The sequence below is a fragment of the Typopeltis vanoorti genome, chromosome 11 (genome assembly GCF_054136105.1).
Source record: "Typopeltis vanoorti isolate ZY-2024b chromosome 11, IOZ_Tvanoo_1.0, whole genome shotgun sequence".
Classification (NCBI taxonomy): Eukaryota; Metazoa; Arthropoda; class Arachnida; order Uropygi; family Thelyphonidae; genus Typopeltis; species Typopeltis vanoorti.
Genome location: NC_143559.1, coordinates 91,524,005 through 91,545,527, shown reverse-complemented (window position 1 = coordinate 91,545,527; position 21,523 = coordinate 91,524,005). Strand labels below are relative to the sequence as shown.

The 21,523-nt window shown below is 38.1% G+C and overlaps 1 protein-coding gene across 4 annotated transcripts in view; it reads right to left on the bottom strand.

Annotated features, from left to right (window-relative positions):
• The window catches only part of LOC150101846 (uncharacterized), a 229,860-nt gene that overhangs the window by 12,992 nt on the left and 195,345 nt on the right, over positions 1-21,523 (bottom strand). For all 4 annotated transcript variants that reach the window (XM_090400253.1, XM_090400256.1, XM_090400254.1 and 1 more), the window contains exons 11-12: positions 18,879-19,013; positions 7,964-8,112 (exon numbers count right to left, since the gene is read on the bottom strand). In XM_090400253.1, coding sequence (XP_090256379.1) covers positions 7,964-8,112; positions 18,879-19,013 — 284 coding nt within the window. The remainder of the gene's footprint in view (positions 1-7,963; positions 8,113-18,878; positions 19,014-21,523) is intronic.

Genomic DNA, 21,523 nt, shown 5'->3' with positions numbered 1-21,523 from the left:
CTTCAGGACTGGGGTAAGGTAGTACAACACTGGGAAACTCGTTGCAAAGGTGGAGCAAGCTAACATCACTCCTATCTCAGTATCTCCCATAATGCCAAACACATCTCCTTGCAGATATGCATAATGTTATGCATTCGACCTTTATTGAGGTCTCTTCAGTGGGAGCCAGGCCGAAGTGGAGATACCAGGCAGAAGCATTAGCAAGGTCATCTCTACCTATAGGACTTGCCAAACGGTGTGCCACCTTTTTATTAAATTACTCTGGATTTAGAGAAAGATGTTGAAAGTTTATTTTTCACTTGGTTAGACTATAATAAATTTAGTTTAATCCTTTATCTAAGTGTGAAGGTCGAAACTAGTCTGGGTAGTGGCCCTTCCCTTAATGCATAACATTATACATATCCGCAAGGAGATGTGTCTTGCATTATGGGAGACACTGAGATAGGAGTGATGTTAGCTTGCTCCACCTTTGCAACGAGTTTCCCAGTGTTGTACTACCTTACCCCAGTCCTGAAGATACTTTCAGGAGCAAACTTTGTTTGCTCACACTTGGATAAAGGATTAAACTATTATTATTAGAATAGAGTGAATGAAGCATTGGATATGAGGAGTAAGCAAGTAACAGAGTTAGTAGTGGCAATAAGGACAAATGACTTGACAAAGAACACGTAAGATTGGATATCATGAGGTTGAGAAGGATAAAAGATAGTGTGATAGGAAAGGTAGTTGGTGTTTTGCCCATGTATGACAGTGATGAAATGAGGTGGCAAGCAAAGATAGTGAATGATATGTTAGCAGAAATATATGAGGAGAAAGGAGTGTGGTTTATTAATGTGTGGAATGAGTTTGAAGGATGAATTGAGCTGTATAAGAGTGATAGACTGCTATTGAATGGTTTTGGTGCAAGTCATTTGGAGAGACTGCTGGAAGGTAGAGAAAAGAGTGCAGAGAATAAATCTGATCAAGTAAGAAGTGATGTGAAAGAGTGGGAGAATTAAAAAGGAGAGATTGAAGTGGTGGTTATGAATGGAGAAATGAGTAGCATGAGTATAGAGATGGAGAGAACAAGTGTGCGAGAGAAGCAGGGAATTGGGAAGCTTAGGGTGAACAGGGGAACACAGTGTGAGAAAGGATGATGCCGCAAAAGGATGTGAATGTGATGACCTGGAATCAAAGGAAAATAGTTGGATTTGAAGAAAGTTCTAAGATGAATAAGGAATAAAAGAAATGGCTCGAGTAAAGTTTGAAGAAGTTGCATCTAATAAGTGGTATCAGTGAAACTTGCAGTAGATCCAGCAATGAGTTGTTATGTTTTATACAAATGGTAGAAGTGTAAGAAATAAGGCAAATAAAATAGTTACATTAATTGAGTCTGTTCACCCAAGAATTGGTGGAATAAGTGAGACATGGTTGGATGAGGATGACATTCTGACAGCAATAGAGATGGAAGGGTATGATATATTTCATGAGGATAGAAAGAGTGAAAAGGGAGTAGGGAGTACTATTGATCATAGAGAAAAGAGTTATGTCCATACAAAGTAGAGATGCAAGAAGGAAATAGTGCCAGTGGGTTTTGAGGCAGTATGGTGTGAGATAGAGACGAATAGAATGAAATACTTAGTTGGATGTTGTTATTCACCTGGCAATGTCAATGATAGTGACTATGAAATGTATAATCAAATTAGCCAAGCAAATAACAAAAGGGTAATCATTGTGGGTGATTTTAATTATGGCAATATAGACTGGGATGATGAGATAGCAACTGGAAGTAAACAAAATGAGTGAGTTTTTCAGGAACAACTATCTCAGACAGTATGTAACACAGGGCACATAGAGATTGACGGTCTTGGATTTGATCATCTCATCAGAGGATGTAATTATAAATGAGGTGTCCAATCATGCATGAATTGGTGAGAGTGATCATGAAGTGATTACCTTGGTGGTTTCCAGTAGTGTGAGGGCTTCTGTGACAAAAGAGTATATGTGGAACTACAAGGCTGGTGATTATGAGGAGCTCAGGGGACAGATTGCAGATGTAGCATGGAATGAGGAATTTAGCTGGAAAAGCAGTCAATGCAGCTTGGGGGGATATTCAAGTACTATCTGGTAGAAGCAATGTCTAAATGTATTCCAAAGGTCAGAAGGTTAAATAAGGTAGATGTGAAATGGATGAATGAAGAGATTAAGCATGCGATACAGAGAAAAAAGGCATTATGGAGGCAGTATAAGAGAAGTGGCAATAACCAATTTTATGAGGATCACAAAGACCAAGCAAGGAGAGTAACTTGGTTAGTAAGGGTAGCAAAAGTGAAATATGATAAGCAGTTAGCTAATGAGGCCCAAAAGAATCCTACTGCAAAAGCTTTTGATGGATTACTACATAAGTTGATAGTCAAACTACAGTGGATGGGGTTGGATATTAGACTAGTGGATTGGATTGGAGATTGGCTATCTGTTAGGTATGAGCAAGTTGTGTATGGGAAGCAATATTCCAGAAGAGGAACATCACTAGTGGTGTGCCTCAGTTTCTATTTTAGGGCCATTATTGCTTAGCCTGTATGTTAATGATATTGGGAAAAATTTGGATGGGGAGATTCAGTTGTCTGCAGATAATGCAAAGTTGGGATGAACTGTGAGGAATAGAGCAGATGGCCTTCCAAAAAGACTGGAATAGATTTAGCGAATGGTACAGGTGTGGGGATGTCAGTTCAATATTGCAAAATGTAAGGTTTTAAAATTTGGGAAAGATGGGATGTAGAATTTATGCTTGGTGGTGATATATTGTTGGAGCTAGAGGAAATAAGAGATCTTGTGGTGATAGTGGATGAGAATCTGAAATTTAGAGGACAAGTTACCAAAATTATGAAGACAATATAATGAATTCTGGGAATGATGTGGAGGACATTGACTTGTGGAAGTAAGGAGATTCTTGTTCCATTGTATAAGGCTCTGATTAGGCTAAATGGAGTATTGTGTACAGATTTGTCACCTGGTTTACAAAAGGACAAAAGATGTTGAAAAGGGTACAGAGGCAACTGACTAAGGTAGTTTCTGATCTCTGGAATGTTGAATATGAGGAAAAGTTGAGAAGATGCAATTTACAGAATCTAGTGGATAGGAGGAAGAGGGGTGATATGATAGAGACATACAAGTTGGTAAGGGGTAGTTATAGGATCAATGTTGAAGTTTTTCATAAAATAGTGGGAGATCAGGAGATTAAAAGAGATCATCCGAAAGAGATCAGGAGATTAAAAGAGATCATGACGGAAGATGATATAGTTAGTGGGATAGAATGTGTAGGTTATAGTATGTTTAGGAGGGACAGAGAGAATAAAATTGGGGGAGGGGTGTTATTGATGATAGCTGATGAACTGCAGCCAAGGAGAATTGAAGTATTGCAGGATAGTGAAAGGAGCTCATTTGAGGCTATTTGGTGTGAGATTGACACTGGCAGAATAAAATATCCAGTTGGGTGCTGCTATAGACCAGGTGATGGGATAGATGGTGGAGATGGTATGCATAAACAAATTGATGAAATGAGTGGAAGGAGGGTAATTATTATGGGGGATTTCAACTATGGTAACATTGATTGGAAGGAGGAGAGGACACATGTGAGGAAGGAAATGGATTTTATTCAATTATTAAGGGATAACTATCTGAAACAGCATGTAATTGAAAATACTAGGGGTGTGAGAGTGCTTGACCTGGTAATTGCATCTCAAAATTTGACTGTAATGAATATGACCATGTTGCCACCTATTGGTGAGAGTGATCATAAGGTCTTGACCTGGGAGGTGGCTAAAGGTGTGCAATTTGTGATTAAGACAGGGTATATGTGGAATTACCATGCTGGCAAGTATGACAAGCTTAGGAGATTGCTTGGATCAGTGCCATGACATGTACAACTGCAAGGGCTGAACGTCGATAGAGCATGGGAAGTGGTCAAAGAGCATTTACAGGAGGTTATGGCTGATTGTATACCTAAGGTCCGAATAGTGAAACAAGTAGGGGTTAAATGGATGAATAACACCATTAAGCTTGAGCTGCAAAAAAAGAAACAACTATGGGGGGAATTTAAAGAAAGGGGGGGGTGACCTGCAGGCACACGAACGGTAAAAAGTGCAGGCCAGAAGGGTAACGAGTGTGGTAAAAACAGCAAAAGCCGATTATGAAAGGAAACTAGCTATGCAAGCAAAAGAGAATCCCAAACAGTTCTTTCAATATGCTGCAAGCAAGGAAAAAACTGTACATGGCAAAATGATTTTAAGGAATGACGATGGTAAAGAGTTCACTGAACCAGTCGATATAGTGGAGTTACGGAGCGCGCACTTTGCAAAAGTATATCATCCAAGTGGTGACGTTGAAAAAATGAATGAACCATTAGTTTATACGGGAATTGTGATGAATGAAGTGGAGGTGAATAGTCTATTACAGAACCTTAATGTGAATACATCTGTGGGATTGGATGGTATACCGGCACGGGTCTTGCGTGAAGCAGCTAAGGAATTATCAGTGCCGTTGTCCATGTTGTTTAATCTGAGTCTCGGGTCTGGCTTAGTCCCGAAGGCGTGGAAAGAGGGGAAAATAGTTTCACTGCATAAAGGAGTATCCAAGACTATGGTTGCAAATTACCGACTGATCAGCATATCAGGAGCCGTTGTCAAGGTCTTGGAGAAAGTAGTCAAGGGAAAAATACAGGAATGGATTGATGAAAATGAGATACTGTACAGAGGACAGCATGGCTTTGTGAATGGTAGATCATGCCTCAGTAACTTGCTCAAGTTTTATAACAAGGTGACGGCTGAACTGGATAAGGGAAATGGGTTTAAAGTGATACTGCTGGACCTGGCAAAGGCGTTTGACAGGATACCACATGGAATTCTAATCCGTAAACTACAACATATGGGAATGGATATAGGGTTGGTGAGATGGATAGCTGGGTGGTTGATGGAGAGATATCAAAGAGTAGTTTATTCAGGAGTAGAGTCCAAAAGACGGCCTGTGACTAGTGGTTTGCCACAGGGTTCTGTTCTTGGACCACTGTTGTTTAATCTGTTCATTGACGATATAGGGAAGGGTCTAAGTGGGACAGTTCATTTGTTCGCTGATGATGCAAAGTTGGGTAGGGCGATAGTGAATGCAGAAGATGTCAAAGTCTTGCAAGATGACTTAGATCGATTGGAGTTCTGGACTAAGGAGAATGGATGTCAATTTAATGTGACAAAATGTAAGGTTATGCATTTCGGAGTGAAAAGATTAGCAGCAGTATACCACATTGGTGGAACTGTACTCCAAGAGATTGATGAGGCCAGGGACTTGGGAGTGTTGGTGGATAGGGAGATGAAGTTTAGGGGGCACATTGCAAAAGTAGCTAAATCAGCTCATCAACTCACTTGGTTGTTGAAAAATACCTTGACGAGCAGAGACAAGCAAGTTATTGTACCTCTGTACCAAGCCCTGATAAGACCTCATCTCGACTACTGTGCCGAGATTTGGTCACCTCGGTTCCTTCTTGATGGGGAGGAGGTGGAGAGGATCCAGAGGCGAGTGACTAAGATGATAGCAGGTCTATGGAATGAACCATATGAGAACAGGTTGAAGATTTGTGGGTTGCAGAAACTAGTTGATAGGCGGAAAAGGGGAGATATGATTGAGACATTCAAATTGCTAAAAGGTTTCTATAGGATTAATTCAGAGGATATTTTTGAGATCAGGACTGGTGGTGGGAGAACTAGGGGACACCCATGGAAGCTGGGCAAGAGCGTGGTTAGCAGGGGTGTTAGAGCTGGGTTCTTTACTTTTAGAGTGGTAAATGAGTGGAATAAGCTGCCAGAGTCTGTTGTGGGTGCCATGATGGTGAGCGAGTTCAAGGCAAGGTATGATAGATACTGTGAGAATGTTGAACAGTTGTGTGAACATGATGTTTAGGGCCTCCATCGATGAGTCTAAGGACTCCCTGGAGTAGCCCGTAGTAGTAGTAATAATAATAATCCCTGGAAATTGTGTATAAAGGGTGTGAACAAGGGAGTGAGAAGCAGGTTTTTGCATGCAGAGTTGTGAATGATTGGAATGCCTTGCCTGCGAGAGTGGTGTTTGCAGAGAATTTGAATGTGTTTAAGGTGCGGTATGAAGGGCTGTGTGTGTGTGTGTGTGTGTGTGTGTGTGTGTGTGTGTGTGTGTGTGTGTGTGTGTGTGAGAGAGAGAGAGAGAGAGAGAGAGTCTTCCTAGATGAGCTTTTGACTTCATGGGTCTTAGGGTAATAATAATGATAGTGGTATTATCTCATGAATCTTTCTGGAATCATCACGGAAGACCACTCTATGCTACAGCACTACATGATTCGCCATTTACAGTGCCAAAATCTACTACTGCTACTAACACTCCATGGTATTTTTGTTTGATTATTGCATGTGTTCTCTAGGACTTGCAAGTTTGTATGATTACTTAACAGAATGGAACAAGAAAGTTTAATAGGCTGGCAGGAAAAGACCCAGAAGAAGACCAAATTATAAGATTTAATAGTGTGAAAATCCTGACAAATAACAGACTATTTTGTTTGATTACCTAATTGCAATTATATTGCAATAATGTAATCATAATAACATAGTACTGTTATAGTATCCTATACACACCTTGAAGGTACATTTGATATTGAGAATGATTTAGGAATAGAGTGGTATTCAATTGTTTGCTGATGCTAGACTGAGGAAAGCAATAGTTAAAAATAATGTAGAGATCCTGCATGGTGATTATTATTATTATTATGTGACACCTCCAGAGAGTCCAAAGACTCATCAAGGGAGAGTGTGCCAACAGCATCGAACAATTGAACTCCTTCCAGCTACTAATCGCACTCAAACTTGTTTCACTTTTTGCTTAGGCCATTAGTAGCAGAGGCTCTACCAATCAACCAACCTTTGCCAGATTAACTACTGATATCATGGGCAAAATGTTAATAGTTGCCAGCTCAATATGGCAAACATAAATTATTCATTTTGGGAAGTAAGATTTTCATGTAGCATATTTTCATATGCTACATGAAAATATTATATGTAACATATTGCAATGTACTGCAGTAAACTGATGAGGCTAGTGATTTGGGGTTGGTGGAGGATAGTATTTCTCTCTCTCTTTCTCTTGGAAATTCACAGATGAGAAAAATTAAAAATGTTTTAATTTTTCTCATCTCAAGTCCTGGGATAAACAACAACTTGAGATTGAAGACCTTTCATAAATTTAAATTTATAAATCTGAAAAAAAATTGTCTAATTTAATTATTATTAGGAGATATTAGAATTAGGGGATATTAAAGATCCATATATACTTTATAGCCAAACAGAGGAATAGGAAAATGGGGGAGCTCATTTCCCTATTCCTCTTGCATTCCCATTCTCTCTTCATCTCTCATACTACTACTGTTTCCACTGCCAAGCAGTTCTATCTCTTCAATACCACTCTCCTGATCTTTCACTTCATCTCTTACTTCTGATCTCTTGCTTGCATCACACACATTGCACTTCCATCTAGCAACACTTTCTCCAGTGCACTCACTCCAAAGCCATTCAAATGTAACCCATTACGCCTGTATAATTCCATTCTTCCCTCAAACTCGTGCCATACATACTCCCTTCTCCTCACACATATCTGTTAGCATACCATTCATCATTCCAGCTCTCTATCTCAACTCATCACTTCCATACCTTGGCAACACACTGACAACCTTTCCTACTACACTGTTATCTTTTACTCTTCTCAATAACCTCCTGATATTTGCTCTCACATGCCCCTTATGTTATTTATAACCATATTATAATTATAATACCATTATAATCATACCATACTATTATTATTACATTATCATATCATTATAATCATAATATATTTATATATGATATTTATTTACATAAATATATTTTTTATAACCAATTCATTTGTTTAAACAGAATCAAATACATCAACCTACCTACAATGGACAACAGCTGGACCAGAATTACAGTTCACGTAACACCTGATATGCAACAGAAAATTTAGCAGAATTCCGAGATCTTGGGGCACTCCTTGTGATGGCCATGCTGTATACCAGAAATGAATCACTTCTCTAAATAAATTTTTCTGAAATGACAAAACAAAATAATTAACTTTTCAGATAAGATTCATGACATTTAGGTTATTAAGAACATCTACATGAGAAGTATGGTTCAGATTATTGTTATTCTGGACTTCCATTGCATTGCAAGCCTGATTGTGGGGCCCAGTGTGGACAACACAAAGTTGACTGCACAACTCATTAAACTTATTCACTATTCTACACTCTCACCACTCTTTCAGGCAATGCATTCCATGCTCCTATCACTCTCCATGCAAAAAAACTTACTTCTGACTCCTCTAACTCTGTTTCCTTTTGCAGCTTCCAGGGATGTATCATCATGAAATATGAAACTTATATGATGAAAAATCTTCACAGTATCAATCCAGTAAATACCTCTCAACAGCTTAAATATCTCAATCATTTAAGGTTATTTCCACTTCATTTTTCTGTCTAGCAAACTCTGCAGTTTGTATGCCCTGAGTCTATCTCCATATTCAGACATTGTCCAGTCCTGATATTATTTTTGTTTTCTACCTCTGTGCCCTCTCCAAGGTTATTTCATCCCCTTCAAATAGTGACGAGATCTGAGCAAAATAATCCAGATGGGATCTGATGAGGGCTTTATACAATGGACATCTTCTCAATATTGTACAGTATTCTGGGTTATCTTTGCAGCTTATATCCTATAAATTTCCATTTACAGTCGCCTCAAAATCCTTGCTTCCTCCAGTGATAACTCCAAATAAATATGAAGTGCCTCCTTCTGTGGATTCCAAATTTCAAAACTTTATGTTTGGCTGTATTAAATTGATATTTCCATTCATTAGCCTACATTTACAGTTTCTTCAAATCCCCCCCCTTTCCCATATATTACTTTTTGATATGTCAGTTAGCCATCATCTTATTGATACCAATAGTTTAGAATCCGATCCCAATTATGTCAAAAGTCTTAGCAGAATCCAAAAGTATTATGGTATATCCATTCCCCTTGTCTAACTCAGTGATAAAATTATTATAGAATGTGAGCAAGTTACTAAAATATGACCTTCCCTTAGTAAATTGCTGTTCATTGCAAAGTGTAGAGATTCTCTGTCAACCCATTTCTCCATGTGAGCCTAACCAATATTTCCAAAATCTTCACCACCACTTCTAAGATACTAACTGGTTGATATTTGGATACATCAGTCTTTGCACCACCTTTGTGCAATGGAATTACTATATATTCTTTCCATTTCCACAGAATCCTCCCTGTTTTGAGACTCATATTAAACAGCCTGGTCAAAGGAATAGCCAGTTCAGCTGAACACTCTTTTAGCACACATGTTGATATCTCCTCAGTCCCTATTGCAGCATTCTTATTCAGTTTGTGCAACAGCTGTAGTATTTTCTCCTCATACAGCAAAGAGGTAATTGTGAGTTCAACATTGCATATACCAGGTTGATAGCTTTTAGCAAAATGACTACTCATTAGTTGAACAATCTCTTCTGCATCAGTCACCTGTTTCTTTTCACACTCAGACTTAGCTTTCTCTACACTTGCGACTATTATGGCTTGCTGCTTATAATTATCATGACTGACATCATCCTTATGCACATGATATTCCTTCTGCATAATCTTTTTTTTTTATGAATCTCTTGCTTAAGAACACATTCTGATATCGCAGCATTTAAATATTTTTTTAAACACTTTCCATGCACTATTGATTTCCTTCACATTCAACAACAGATACCAAGGTGCAGAACCCAGCACAATCCTCGGGTGATCATAATTTCCTGCTTTGTAGTTCAGCAAATAACCTTTTGTGAATGGAACATTCATAAACTTAGCCATTTCCCTAGTGAGTACCACATGATCACTGTCACCAACCAGAGTGGAATAGGTATTTTTAAATGAACCCCCCCCCCCCGGCACTATAATCAGATCTAACACTCTTTGACCACAAGTTCCTTCCATCACATGTTGTGTGAGGAAGTTGTATCACAACAGCTCAATAAATTCAGTTTCATTCTTCTCATGATTTCACAGCTACCCAATCAGTGTTCAGATAACTAAAGTTCCCCATTATGATTACTCTTTTTGTACCCATCATCTTTATTTGGCGATGCATTTCCTCATTACTAGCAAACCAATCCATACCCCACTATGTATTTGATCTTGTTAGACTCCACCTCACCAGATAGCTTCAAACTCACTGCCACATGAAAAACTGTTACTAGTACTGCAGTCATATTTTTCAACTCTAACTAGATTCAAGTCATCTGACATCATTACCAGCACACTCCCTCCTCTCCTATCCTTCCTAAAAATACTATGCTCTTTGCACTCGATACCAGTTACTATGTCTGCTTCTCGCAGCCAGAAGCAACCTCCCATCAATGTATCCTAAAATTCAAGGCTACATTTAGCTTAATTAAACTAACATCCTCATTCATTTTTCACCTGTCCAATTTATTCAAATCCTCTTGCAGAGCTACCACATCTGCAGTACTATTAATAACCCTTCTCAGCTTCACATTATCTGCACACAACTGAATATCCCCTTGTAATTCATTGATATAAAGGTTAAACAACACAGGTCCCAGTACTGAGCCCTGTGATATCCCACTTGTAACTTTCTGCTTCCTTGATACAGCTCCCTCATACACAACTCTCTGATATCTAACAGATTGCCGATCCAGAATCCAGCTTGTTAACCTGACATCTTAACCCATGTGCTGCAACTTAAATATCAGTTTATCATATGGTAAAATCAAAAAAAAAATGGCAGAATATGCCTTTACCTCATCAATTGCTCTTGTTATTTTATTATAAAAGGCAATCGTATTATTAAAACAAGAGAACCCCCTTAACAAATCCATGCTGACTCTCACAGATAACATTACCCTAATCTGTCCCTTTCCCATGGCCAGACTTTCATTGAAAAAGCCACATTCTCTCAAAACCCGTGATAAAATTGCTTTATTGACAAGCAGAGTTGTCAGTATTTGAAACATAAATGCTTCAAATTGTCCAATGAACAATAAAGTGTTCATTGAATGACTCCACTATGTCCTTTGTATTAGTCACTCTATTCCCATTTTTATCCAACAATGTCCTACTGGCCACATAATGAAAGAATTCCTTAGGATTTTCTTTGGATCGCAGGGCCAATCTCTTCTCACATTCCAGTTTTGCCTTCTAGCCAAATTAGTCACTCTCTTGGCCTGAATCTTATATTCTTCATGCATCTGCTCTCCATCGTGCTCCTTATATCTCTTCCATAATCTCTTTTTTACCTGTTGTTCCCATTTGATACTGTTTGTCATCCACTTTACATCAAACTGTGTTTTCTTCACTCATGGTATACAACTTGCAATTACTGCTAATAAATATTCAAGTTTCCCAAGCAATTAAATATGGAAATAGACAACAGAATCAACAAAGCTGATATGGTAGGAAATCAGCTGAATAAATTTATATGAAATAAGAGAGAAATTAGTCAAAATACTAAATTAGCTGTATACAAGACAGTGTTCAAACCAATTTTAACTTATGGATCTGAGAGCTGGGTTAGAAATAAAACACTTGACTAAAGACTAGAGACCACAGATATGAGAATCCTGAGAAAGATTAGGGGCATGAACAGATGACATCAATGGCAATATCATTAAAAATGAGGATATTAGGAAAGAACTTGGCATTGTTAGCATCCAGGAATGTGTTAGCAGAGCTAATCTCAGGTGTATAGTCACTTAAACAGAATGGGAAAGGAAAGATTAGCAAAACAAGTATTCTCTGCCAGGTTGGCAGGAAAAAGACCCAGAGGAAGAACAAGATATAGGTGGATTGATATGGTAAAAAGTGCCTTAGAAGATAGAAATATAAGATCTGATAATGTTGGCATCTTGACAGATAACAGATTGATTTGGAAGGAAAATTGTAGATAGGAAGTTAGTAATGATGTAAGGTTTTCATGTAGTATTATCATATCCTGTATACCCCTTGAGGGTACATGTCGGGAATTGATGATGAAATTCTCAAGCACTGATGATATCTTGCCCTTCCAATTCCTCCTTCAATGGAACTGCCCCAAGCTGATATCTAAGACTGTTGAAAGTTTTTTTTTACCTTGGTTCTGCTATACATTAAAGATGCCAAAAATTATATACTTAGTTTTAATCCTTTATCCAAGGAGGCAAACAATTCTGCACATGAAATATATTCATGTCTGAGCTACTTATAGAGTCTAATGCACAAAACGTTGTTTTGCTTCCTTGGGTAAAGGATTAAAACGAAGCATATAATTTCTTGGTATCTTTCTGAAAGCAAAACAATGTTTTGCATGTAAAATATATTCACATCTGAGCTACTTGTATATAGAGGCTAATGACTTCTCATCACTTGCCTTAGTATGTATCCCATTATGCATAGCATTTGAACATCCAAAAGGGCATGTGCTTTGCATTATGGGATATATAATGCAAAAGGATACATAATACATTACTTTCTCTTCGATACTCTTGCATGTCTATTTGTCTTCCAAATCAAAACCACATGGTCACCCTCTCCAACTGGAGGCAGAGATGCCATCTTAGTTATAATCAGATCTTCTGATGTTATGACCAAATCTAAAATGTTTCTTCTACTACATCTTATCTAAGACATTTGTCCCTCAAGAATTCCAGAAATTCCATTCCTTTACTACTACAAGCAGTTTCCTATTCCTGATTTATACTGCTGTAAATCTCCAATAACAATCATTCTTTTTTGCACTTGCCAAGCTCAACTTCCTAAACATCTCCTGCTCTTCACTCTCTATGTTCCCTGGCTTATAGCAACACCCCACTAAATATCCTCTCCTACCCACTGCTACCTCACACCATATGCTTTCAAAACCATTAGTACCATCGCCTTCCAAATCCTCCTCTCTGAAAGGACACATCATCACTTATCATAAACAGTACTCCACCACAGGATAGTTAGGACATTTGCCCTAACTATCCCATCGCAAAATGCTATACCTGCTACTTCTATTCCTGTCAGTATTATTATTATTATTATTATTGTTCCGGGAAACTCCAAGGAGTCGACAGACTCATCGAGGGAGGCCCTAACATCATGTCAAGAACAACTATTCAACATTCACACAGTATCTATCATACCTTGCCTTGAACTCATTCAAGGTCGAAGCACCCACAACAGACTCTGGAAGCTTATTCCACTCATTCACCACTCTCCAAGTAAAAAACCTAGCTCTAACACCCTTGTTCACCACGCTCTTGCCCAGCTTCCATGCATGGCCCCTAGTCTTCCCACCACCAGTCATATTTTCAAAAATATCTTCTGGATCAATCTTATAAAAACTCTTCAGTAATTTGAATGTCTCAATCATATCACCCCTCCTTCGTCTATCGTCCAATTTCTGCAACCCACAAATCCTCAACCTATTCTCATAAGGTTCATTCCACAGACCTGCTATCATCTTGGTCACTCGTCTCTGGACCCTCTCCACATCCTCCCCATCACGAAGAAACTCTGGTGCCCATAACTGGGCACAGAAGTCCAGATGGGGTCTTATCAAGGCTCGATACAGAGGAACAACAACTTGTTTGTCTCTGCATGCTGAAGTATTTTTCAGAACCCAAGTGATTTGGTGAGCTGTTTTAGTCACTTTTGCAATGTGTCCCCTAAACTTCAACTCCCTATCCACCAGCACTCCCAAATCCCTGGCCTCATCAATCTCCTGGAGTACGATTCCACCAATGCGATATACTGCTGCTATTCTTTTCACCCCAAAGTGCATAACCTTACACTTTGCCACATTAAACTGACATCCATTTTCCCTAGCCCAGTTCTCCAAACTATCCAAATCATCCTGTAAAATTTTGATATCCTGTGCACTCACAATTGCTCTACCCAACTTTGCATCATCAGCAAACAAGTGAACACTTCCTCTCAAATCCTTTCCAATATCATTGATGAACAAATTGAAAAGCAGTGGTCCAAGAACAGAGCCCTGCGATACTCCACTAGTCACAAGACGTCTTTTAGACTCCACTCCTGAATAAACCACTCTCTGGTATCTCTCCTTCAACCACCCTCCTATCCATCTCACCAACTCTATATCTATCCCCATCTGCTCCAGTTTACTGATTAGAGTTCCATGTGGTATCCTATCAAAGGTCTTGGCAAGGTCCAGTAGTATCACTGTAAACCCATTACCCCTATCCAGTTCAACCATCACTGTGTTATAAAACGTGAGCAAGTTACTGAGGCATGATCTACCCTTCACAAAACCATGTTGTCCCCCATACAATATCCCATATTCATCTATCCAATCCTGTATTATTTTCTTGACTAATTTCTCTAAGACCTTGACAATGATTCCTGATATGCTAATCGGTCGGTAATTTACAACACAGTCTTGGAACCACCTTTATGCTGTGGAACTATTTTCCCCTCTTTCCACCCGCTCGGGACTAACCCAGACCCGAGACTCAAATTAAACAAAATGGTCAAGGGTACTGATAATTCTTTAGCTGCTTCTCATACAACACGAGCTGGTATACGATCCAATCCCACAGATGTATTGACATTGAGGTTATGCAATAGACTACTCACCTCCACTTCATTCACCACAATTCCTGTATAATCTACTGGTTTATTCGTTTCTGCAATGTCACCACCTGGATGATATATTCTTGCAAAGTGCTCACTCAGTAACTCAACTATCTCAACTGATTTAGTTACCTCCCTACCATCGGCATTCTTTAAAATCATTCTGCCATGTACATTTTTCCTTTTACTTGCTACATATCTAATAAACTGTTTAGGATTCTCTTTAGCCTGTATGGCCAATGTTCTTTCGTAATCTTTTTTGCTTTTCTTACCACACTCGTCACCCTTCTGGCCTGCGCTTTATACCGTTCATGTGCCTGCCAGTCACCTTTCTCCTTAAATTCCCTCCATAGTTGTTTCTTTTTTTGCAGCTCAAGCTTAATGGTGTTATTCATCCATTTAACCCCTACTTGATTTATTATTCAGACTCTAGGTATACGATCAGCCATTGCTTCATGCAAGCACTTCTTAACTACCTCCCATGCACTATCAACTTCTAGTCCTTGCAGTTGTACATGCCATGGCACTGAACCAATCAAACTCCTAAGCTTGTCATACTTTCCAGCCTGATAATTCCACATGTACCCTGTCTTAATTGAAAATTCTACACCTTTAGCCACCTCCCAAGTCAAGACCCTATGATCACTCTCACCAATTGGTGGCAATATGGTCATATTTGTTACAGCCAAATCCTCAGATGTAATTACTAGGTCAAGCACTCTCTGTCCCCTAGTATTTTCCATTACATGCTGTCGCAGATAGTTATCCCTTAATAACTGCATAAAATCCAATTCCATCTTCCCATGTGTCCTCTCCTCACTCCAATCAATGCGACCATAGTTGAAATCTCCCATAATAATCATCCTCCTTCCGCTCATTTCTTCTATTTGCTTGTACATACTGTCACCACCATCTTTTCCAACACCTGGTCTATAGCAACACCCAATTGTATATTTAGTTCTGTTAGCCACAATCTCACACCAAATGGCCTCAAATGTGCTCTTTTCTCTATCCTGCAATTCAACTTCTATTCTCCTTGGCTGTAGTTCATCAGCTGTCATCAACAATACTCCCCCCCCCATTTTATTCTCTCTGTCATTCCTGAACACGCTATACCCATCACATTCAATCCCACTAGCTATATCATCTACAGTCAGCCATGTCTCACTAATACCAATAACCTGTGGTCTGGAAGCGTCAACCATGGCCAAAAATTCTTCCTTCTTGTTTCTAATACTCCTAGTATTAGTGTACATGAATTTAAGACCCCCATTAGCCCCAACCCTACCTTGATGCCTTATATTAACTATCCCACTCTGATTTGTTGTCCTTATTTGCTCTGGCATATTATGTTCATTCTTACATTCAACTGCCTCCCTAAGGACTGTATATCTACTCCCTCCCCTTAACAAATCTAGTTTCCCTGAATTGGCACATCCACTACATTCAGCAACACTTTCTCAAGTCTTCTTACACTGTAACCATTCAAATGCAAGCCATCCATCTTATACAGATCCTTTCACCCTTCAAACTCACTCCACACGTCCACAAATTCCACACCACTCATCATACATAACCCACGCATAAAGTCATTCGCAATTATGGCCCTCCTTTTAAACATTTCACTGTCATACCGTGACAAAAGACTAATCATTCTAACTCTCTCACTCTTTTCTTTTGCTACCTCAAACAATTCATTCAGGTCTTCTATCATTTCCATTTTTTCTCCTTTCAAATCATTCGTACCTGCAACAACAATCATTTCTTTCACCCTTTCCTTTTGCTCTTTAATAGACTCAGTTACATCCTTTATGGTCGCACCAGGTTGGTACGATTTTGTCAAATCCTCTACTAACATACCTCGTACTAATGAGTCTCCATACAGCACTCTATCCTTCATTTTGTTCATGTTCACATTCATACGTCTGTTTTTCCTGTCATACCTTTTATTATTGGTTGGTTCATTCAGTCGACTTTTGTTCATGCACTCTAGCTGCTGTTTTGCCCTTTCTATCGCACCTTTCAACAACGCGATCTCACTCAATGCATCTATCTCATCTTTTTTATTCTCTGAGAAATCATTAATACTATCATTCACACTTTCTATATTCACACTCTCACAATTCTCATGTACAACCTTGCCCATTCTGTCATATCCCTATTTTCTTCATTCTGAAGTTTGATAAAAATATCACACTCACGATCCGAAATACATTTCAATTCCTCATTCTCCCTACATTTTCTACACACATTCAATCCTTTATTATCTTCTAACCACACTCCGACCGCACTCCGCAAAGTGTACATTTCACAGCTAGTACACTGACTCATTTCTTTTATACTACCGTTCTTTGATAAAGATGGCGAACCATCATTACTGGCCGCCATTTTCCTTCGTACAGGTACCATACTTATTTGCAACGTGTTTTATCAAATTATAGGTTATAACACACCAAAAACACACAAACAGATGCACTAAAATACGCAAGGCAAACAAAACTACGCAATATTAAGTATTGCGCAATATTAAGTATGTTGTTCACAATAATGTCAACAATGACATTATTGTGAACAACAATGTTCTGTCAACAATGTCTCAAAGATCCCAATAATCTTTGGACAGGCTGATGTTATCAGCACTACCAATTCATGTCCTTTATTCCAGATGCTCCTGGCATTAGTATAAAGAATCAAGGCATCGTCACTGCTTCTATACCTATCATTATCCCTTTCAGACTACACTGGATTCAGCATCACATGATTTATTTCCCCCCTTTTTCCAAATGCCTGTTCCCACAAGAGGCCACCCCTGCTAGCATCCACTCTGATAATTCTAGTTTCCCTACATTGATACACTGACTTGTTCAGAGGACAACATTCTCTCCAGGTACCTATGTCCTTCCCCCATTCAAATGCAAGTCAAAAAAAATACAAGTTCCCAATTAATTAACCAAGGCAACAATCTACTCCTTTGTTTCTGATACGCTTAGCATTTGTGACTGGTTTTCCCTTTCAGTCATTTTCGACCGTAAGTGACTTTGTAGGCATTGCCCACAAAGTATTCCTAGTGACATTTTTACAGGGTAGTTCACCATTGCTTTCCCCAATCCCCCCAATTTTATCTAGGCTCGGGACTGGCATTTAGCTGGGATATATTCATGACCGTAATCTGTGTGTGTTCATGAGGTCGGTTTGCCTGTTCTGGGGGATGAAAAACCAGAGTTTCGTGGTGAACCTCCTCCCCCCTACTTTCGTATGAGACTGGCTAACTCACCTTTAGTCGAAAGAGACCAGATAAAGGTTCCTCACATCACTGATGGGAATCAAACCCAGGTCTTTCCGCCCAAAGGGCTTCGCCTATACTGACTGAGCTACAGAGGTTCTAGCATTTGTGTACAGACATAAGTTACCACTGTTGGAGGGTGGCATTTATGTAGCTCAAATTAGCATTATGAAAGATAAAGGCAAAGGATAAAGATAATCCAAAAATGCTGACCTGCTTTGCTTATGGATAAATTCTGAGATGTCATCTCACCAGATCCAGGACTTCCAAAGTCTGAGTCTCCTCCATTATGTTTTGTTTTAGGCAATTATTTATCTGGAGTTACATAAATTCCACCCTCCAAAACTGGCAAATCTTTAATCTTTCTTTTCAAGATAATAATGGCTTTACTGACAAGGAAAAGTGATACAGACATTTTTTTAAAGATTAAACTCAAAAGCTAAACATTTTTTTAGATGGTAGTTCCAAAGAAAAGCACATCCAGATTAGTATTATGATTAATAAAGGTAAAGGATAAAGATAATCCAAAATGCTGATCAGGAGACCAAATAATGGTACTTTTTTCAAGTCACTTCAGGCCTCCACTATAAGCAGGAATGGCAATTGCAATGGGTAATGAAAATTATCTACCATCTAAAGTCATTCACAAACATCCTTGCCACAGTAGAATTAAAACAGTCTGCAGGTCAGTGAACAGAGAGACTGTATGCTTAACCAATCAAGCACAGATCAATCACAGATCAATCACTGGGTAATAGTACCTACATTTAGATTATTATTATTTTAATTTTCTGAGTGTAGTAGACAAAATTATAAAAGCAGTATTTGAGATGCTACTGATGACACTGATAAATATTTTTACTGCTTATAAGCCTAATCTGCAATTATAAAATTGTAATGTCTCTTACCTCAAGTTCATACAGACGAAATGTAGACATTATATAATTCTCCCTGACATCCTTCTTCTGAAGAGACACTTGATAATCTCCATATAACTTATGGCAGTCTAAAGTGTTTTCAGGAAAGTATGGGGCACATCGTGGCTATTAAAGGTACATTTTAAGCTAATTAGTTATGTTCATGTAATAAACAGCAATAAATGCCATATTATTAGAATTTTAATTTCTTATGAAATAATATTTTTAAAGTTTTTTCCTGTGATTAACACGCATACATACTCAAACATATACCTGCATTATATCTTTAATAATCCATTCCTAAATTGTATTCTAAGGCATATATAATTGTATACAAGTATATATAATTGTATACTACAGCAGCTTGAAATGTATTTTTTAATTTTATTTATTTTTTTTTTTTTATACAGCTGTCGCCCATGAAAGATTTATAAAAAACCTAGAGTACATTTGTATACAATGGATAGACCAAGGATTTTTTCTTACTTTATTTCTTTATTTTAATCATTATATATATACATATATATATACATATATATATATAATCTCCCATCTCCTATCGGAGGTCGGCGACCAACTTGGTAAATTTTGAGCGATCCTCAGCTACTCTGAGTAGTGTCTCAGAGCTCATGCCAGTCCACTGTCTGCCCAGCCTAGATTTTCTTTGTCTTCCTTGTCCTCTTCCTCCATTTATCTTTCCTTTTATAATCAATTGAAGTATCTTATATTTTTCATTACAAAGTAGGTGACCAAGATATGCAGTTTACCTTCATTTTATGGTACCTAAAAATTCACGTGACTTCCCCATTTGTTCCACTACTTCCTGATTGGACATTCTTGCTGTCCATGGGATTTTTAACATTCATCTGTATAACCACATCTCAAAGGCTTCAAGTCTTTTTATTGATGTTGTTCTCAAGGTCAAAATTTCTGTACAGCAGTGCAGACCATACATAGCATTTAACCATGCATACTTTAGCTAAGCTCTAAATTTAAACTGCAGTTACACAGTGTTGATTTTATCAAGAGAAAGTTTTTTCTTACCATTTCAATTCTAACTTTTATTTCCATTTCTGGATTACAATCTTCATTTAACCTGCATCCAAGATATTTAAACTTTGCCACTGTTTCTATTTGTTTCCCATTTAAAGAAAGTGCTGAATTAAGAATTGGTTTCTTGCTTATGACCATGAATTTAGTTTTGGTTATATTTATTTTTAATCCCATTTTTTCACTCTCTTCATTCACTAGTTCAAGACGATTTTTGAAGAGTCAGCCAGGAGAGATGTGCCATCAGCATGTCGGATGTTACTCATGATTTCACCATTTACATTAATCCCTTCCTTCCTTCCTTCTAAGATTTTTTGAAATATGGCTTCTGAGTATATGTTAAAAAGAAGAGGTGACAGCACACATCCTTGCCTTACTCCTCGTTTGATATTAATGGAGTCTATAATAATGTCAACAACTTGAACAGATGCCTTTTGGTTCCAATATAAGTTTTCAATGATCCTGATGTCTTTACCATCTAATCTGATTCTTTTTAATAGTGCAATCATTTTAGCATGTTGGACTTTGTCAAATGCTTTCTCGAAGTCAATGAAGCAAATGAATACTTCTTTGTTTTGGCCAATACATTTTTGGAATAAGATTTGAGAAAAGAAAAGAGCCTCTCTTGTTCCTAAACTGTTTCTCAAGCTGAATTGGGTATCACTGATGGTGTCTTCACATTTTCTGTATATTCTTTTTTGAATTATTTTCAGAAACATTTTAAGAACATGACTCATTAGGCTGATCATTCTATAGTCATTACAAGTTTTTGCATTTGCTGTTTTAGGTAGCATGATGAAGGTCGACTGTAACCAGTCTTGAGGGATTATGTCTGTATCATTGATCTTATTAAATAGCTTTGCTAATATATTAATGTTGTCACCTTCTAATAACTTTACTATTTCTGCCGGTATTCTATCCTGGTCTAAGGCTTTACTATTTTTAGCTGAGTTCACCTTCCATCTGTTCATAAGTATTTTGTGGATTCTGTCTGATATCAGTAAAGAGTTCTTCTATATATATTTCACCCATTCTATTTAGTCATCCATATATTATTGGATATTATTTTTCCCTTTTTGTTTCGAAGGATACATAGTTGTTTTTTCTTAAATATACTCTTTTTTCTTAAAAGAAGTGGTTAAGAATGAGGACGTAAGTGGCATGAGTATGGAAAATGAGAGAATGGATGTGCAAGATGAACAGGGAAACGGAGAGGCTCAGAGTGGACAGGGATACACATTACAGGGGTAGTGGAACTAGCTGTAGATCCAGGAATGAGTTGTTGTGTTTATATACAAATGCTAGAAGTGTAAGAAACAAGGCAGATGAAATGGTTGCACTAATTGAGTCTGTGTTCACCCAAAAATTGTTGGAATAAGTGAGACATGGTTAGATGAGGATGACATCCTGACAGGAATAGAGATGGAAGGATATGATGTGAAGATAGAAAGAGTAAAAAGGAAGGGGGAATGCTATTGATGATAGAGAAAGACTTATGTCCATACAAAGTAGAGATTCAAGAGGGAAATAGTGCCAGGTTTTGAGGCAGTATGGTGTGAGATAGAGGTGAATGGAATGAAGTACTT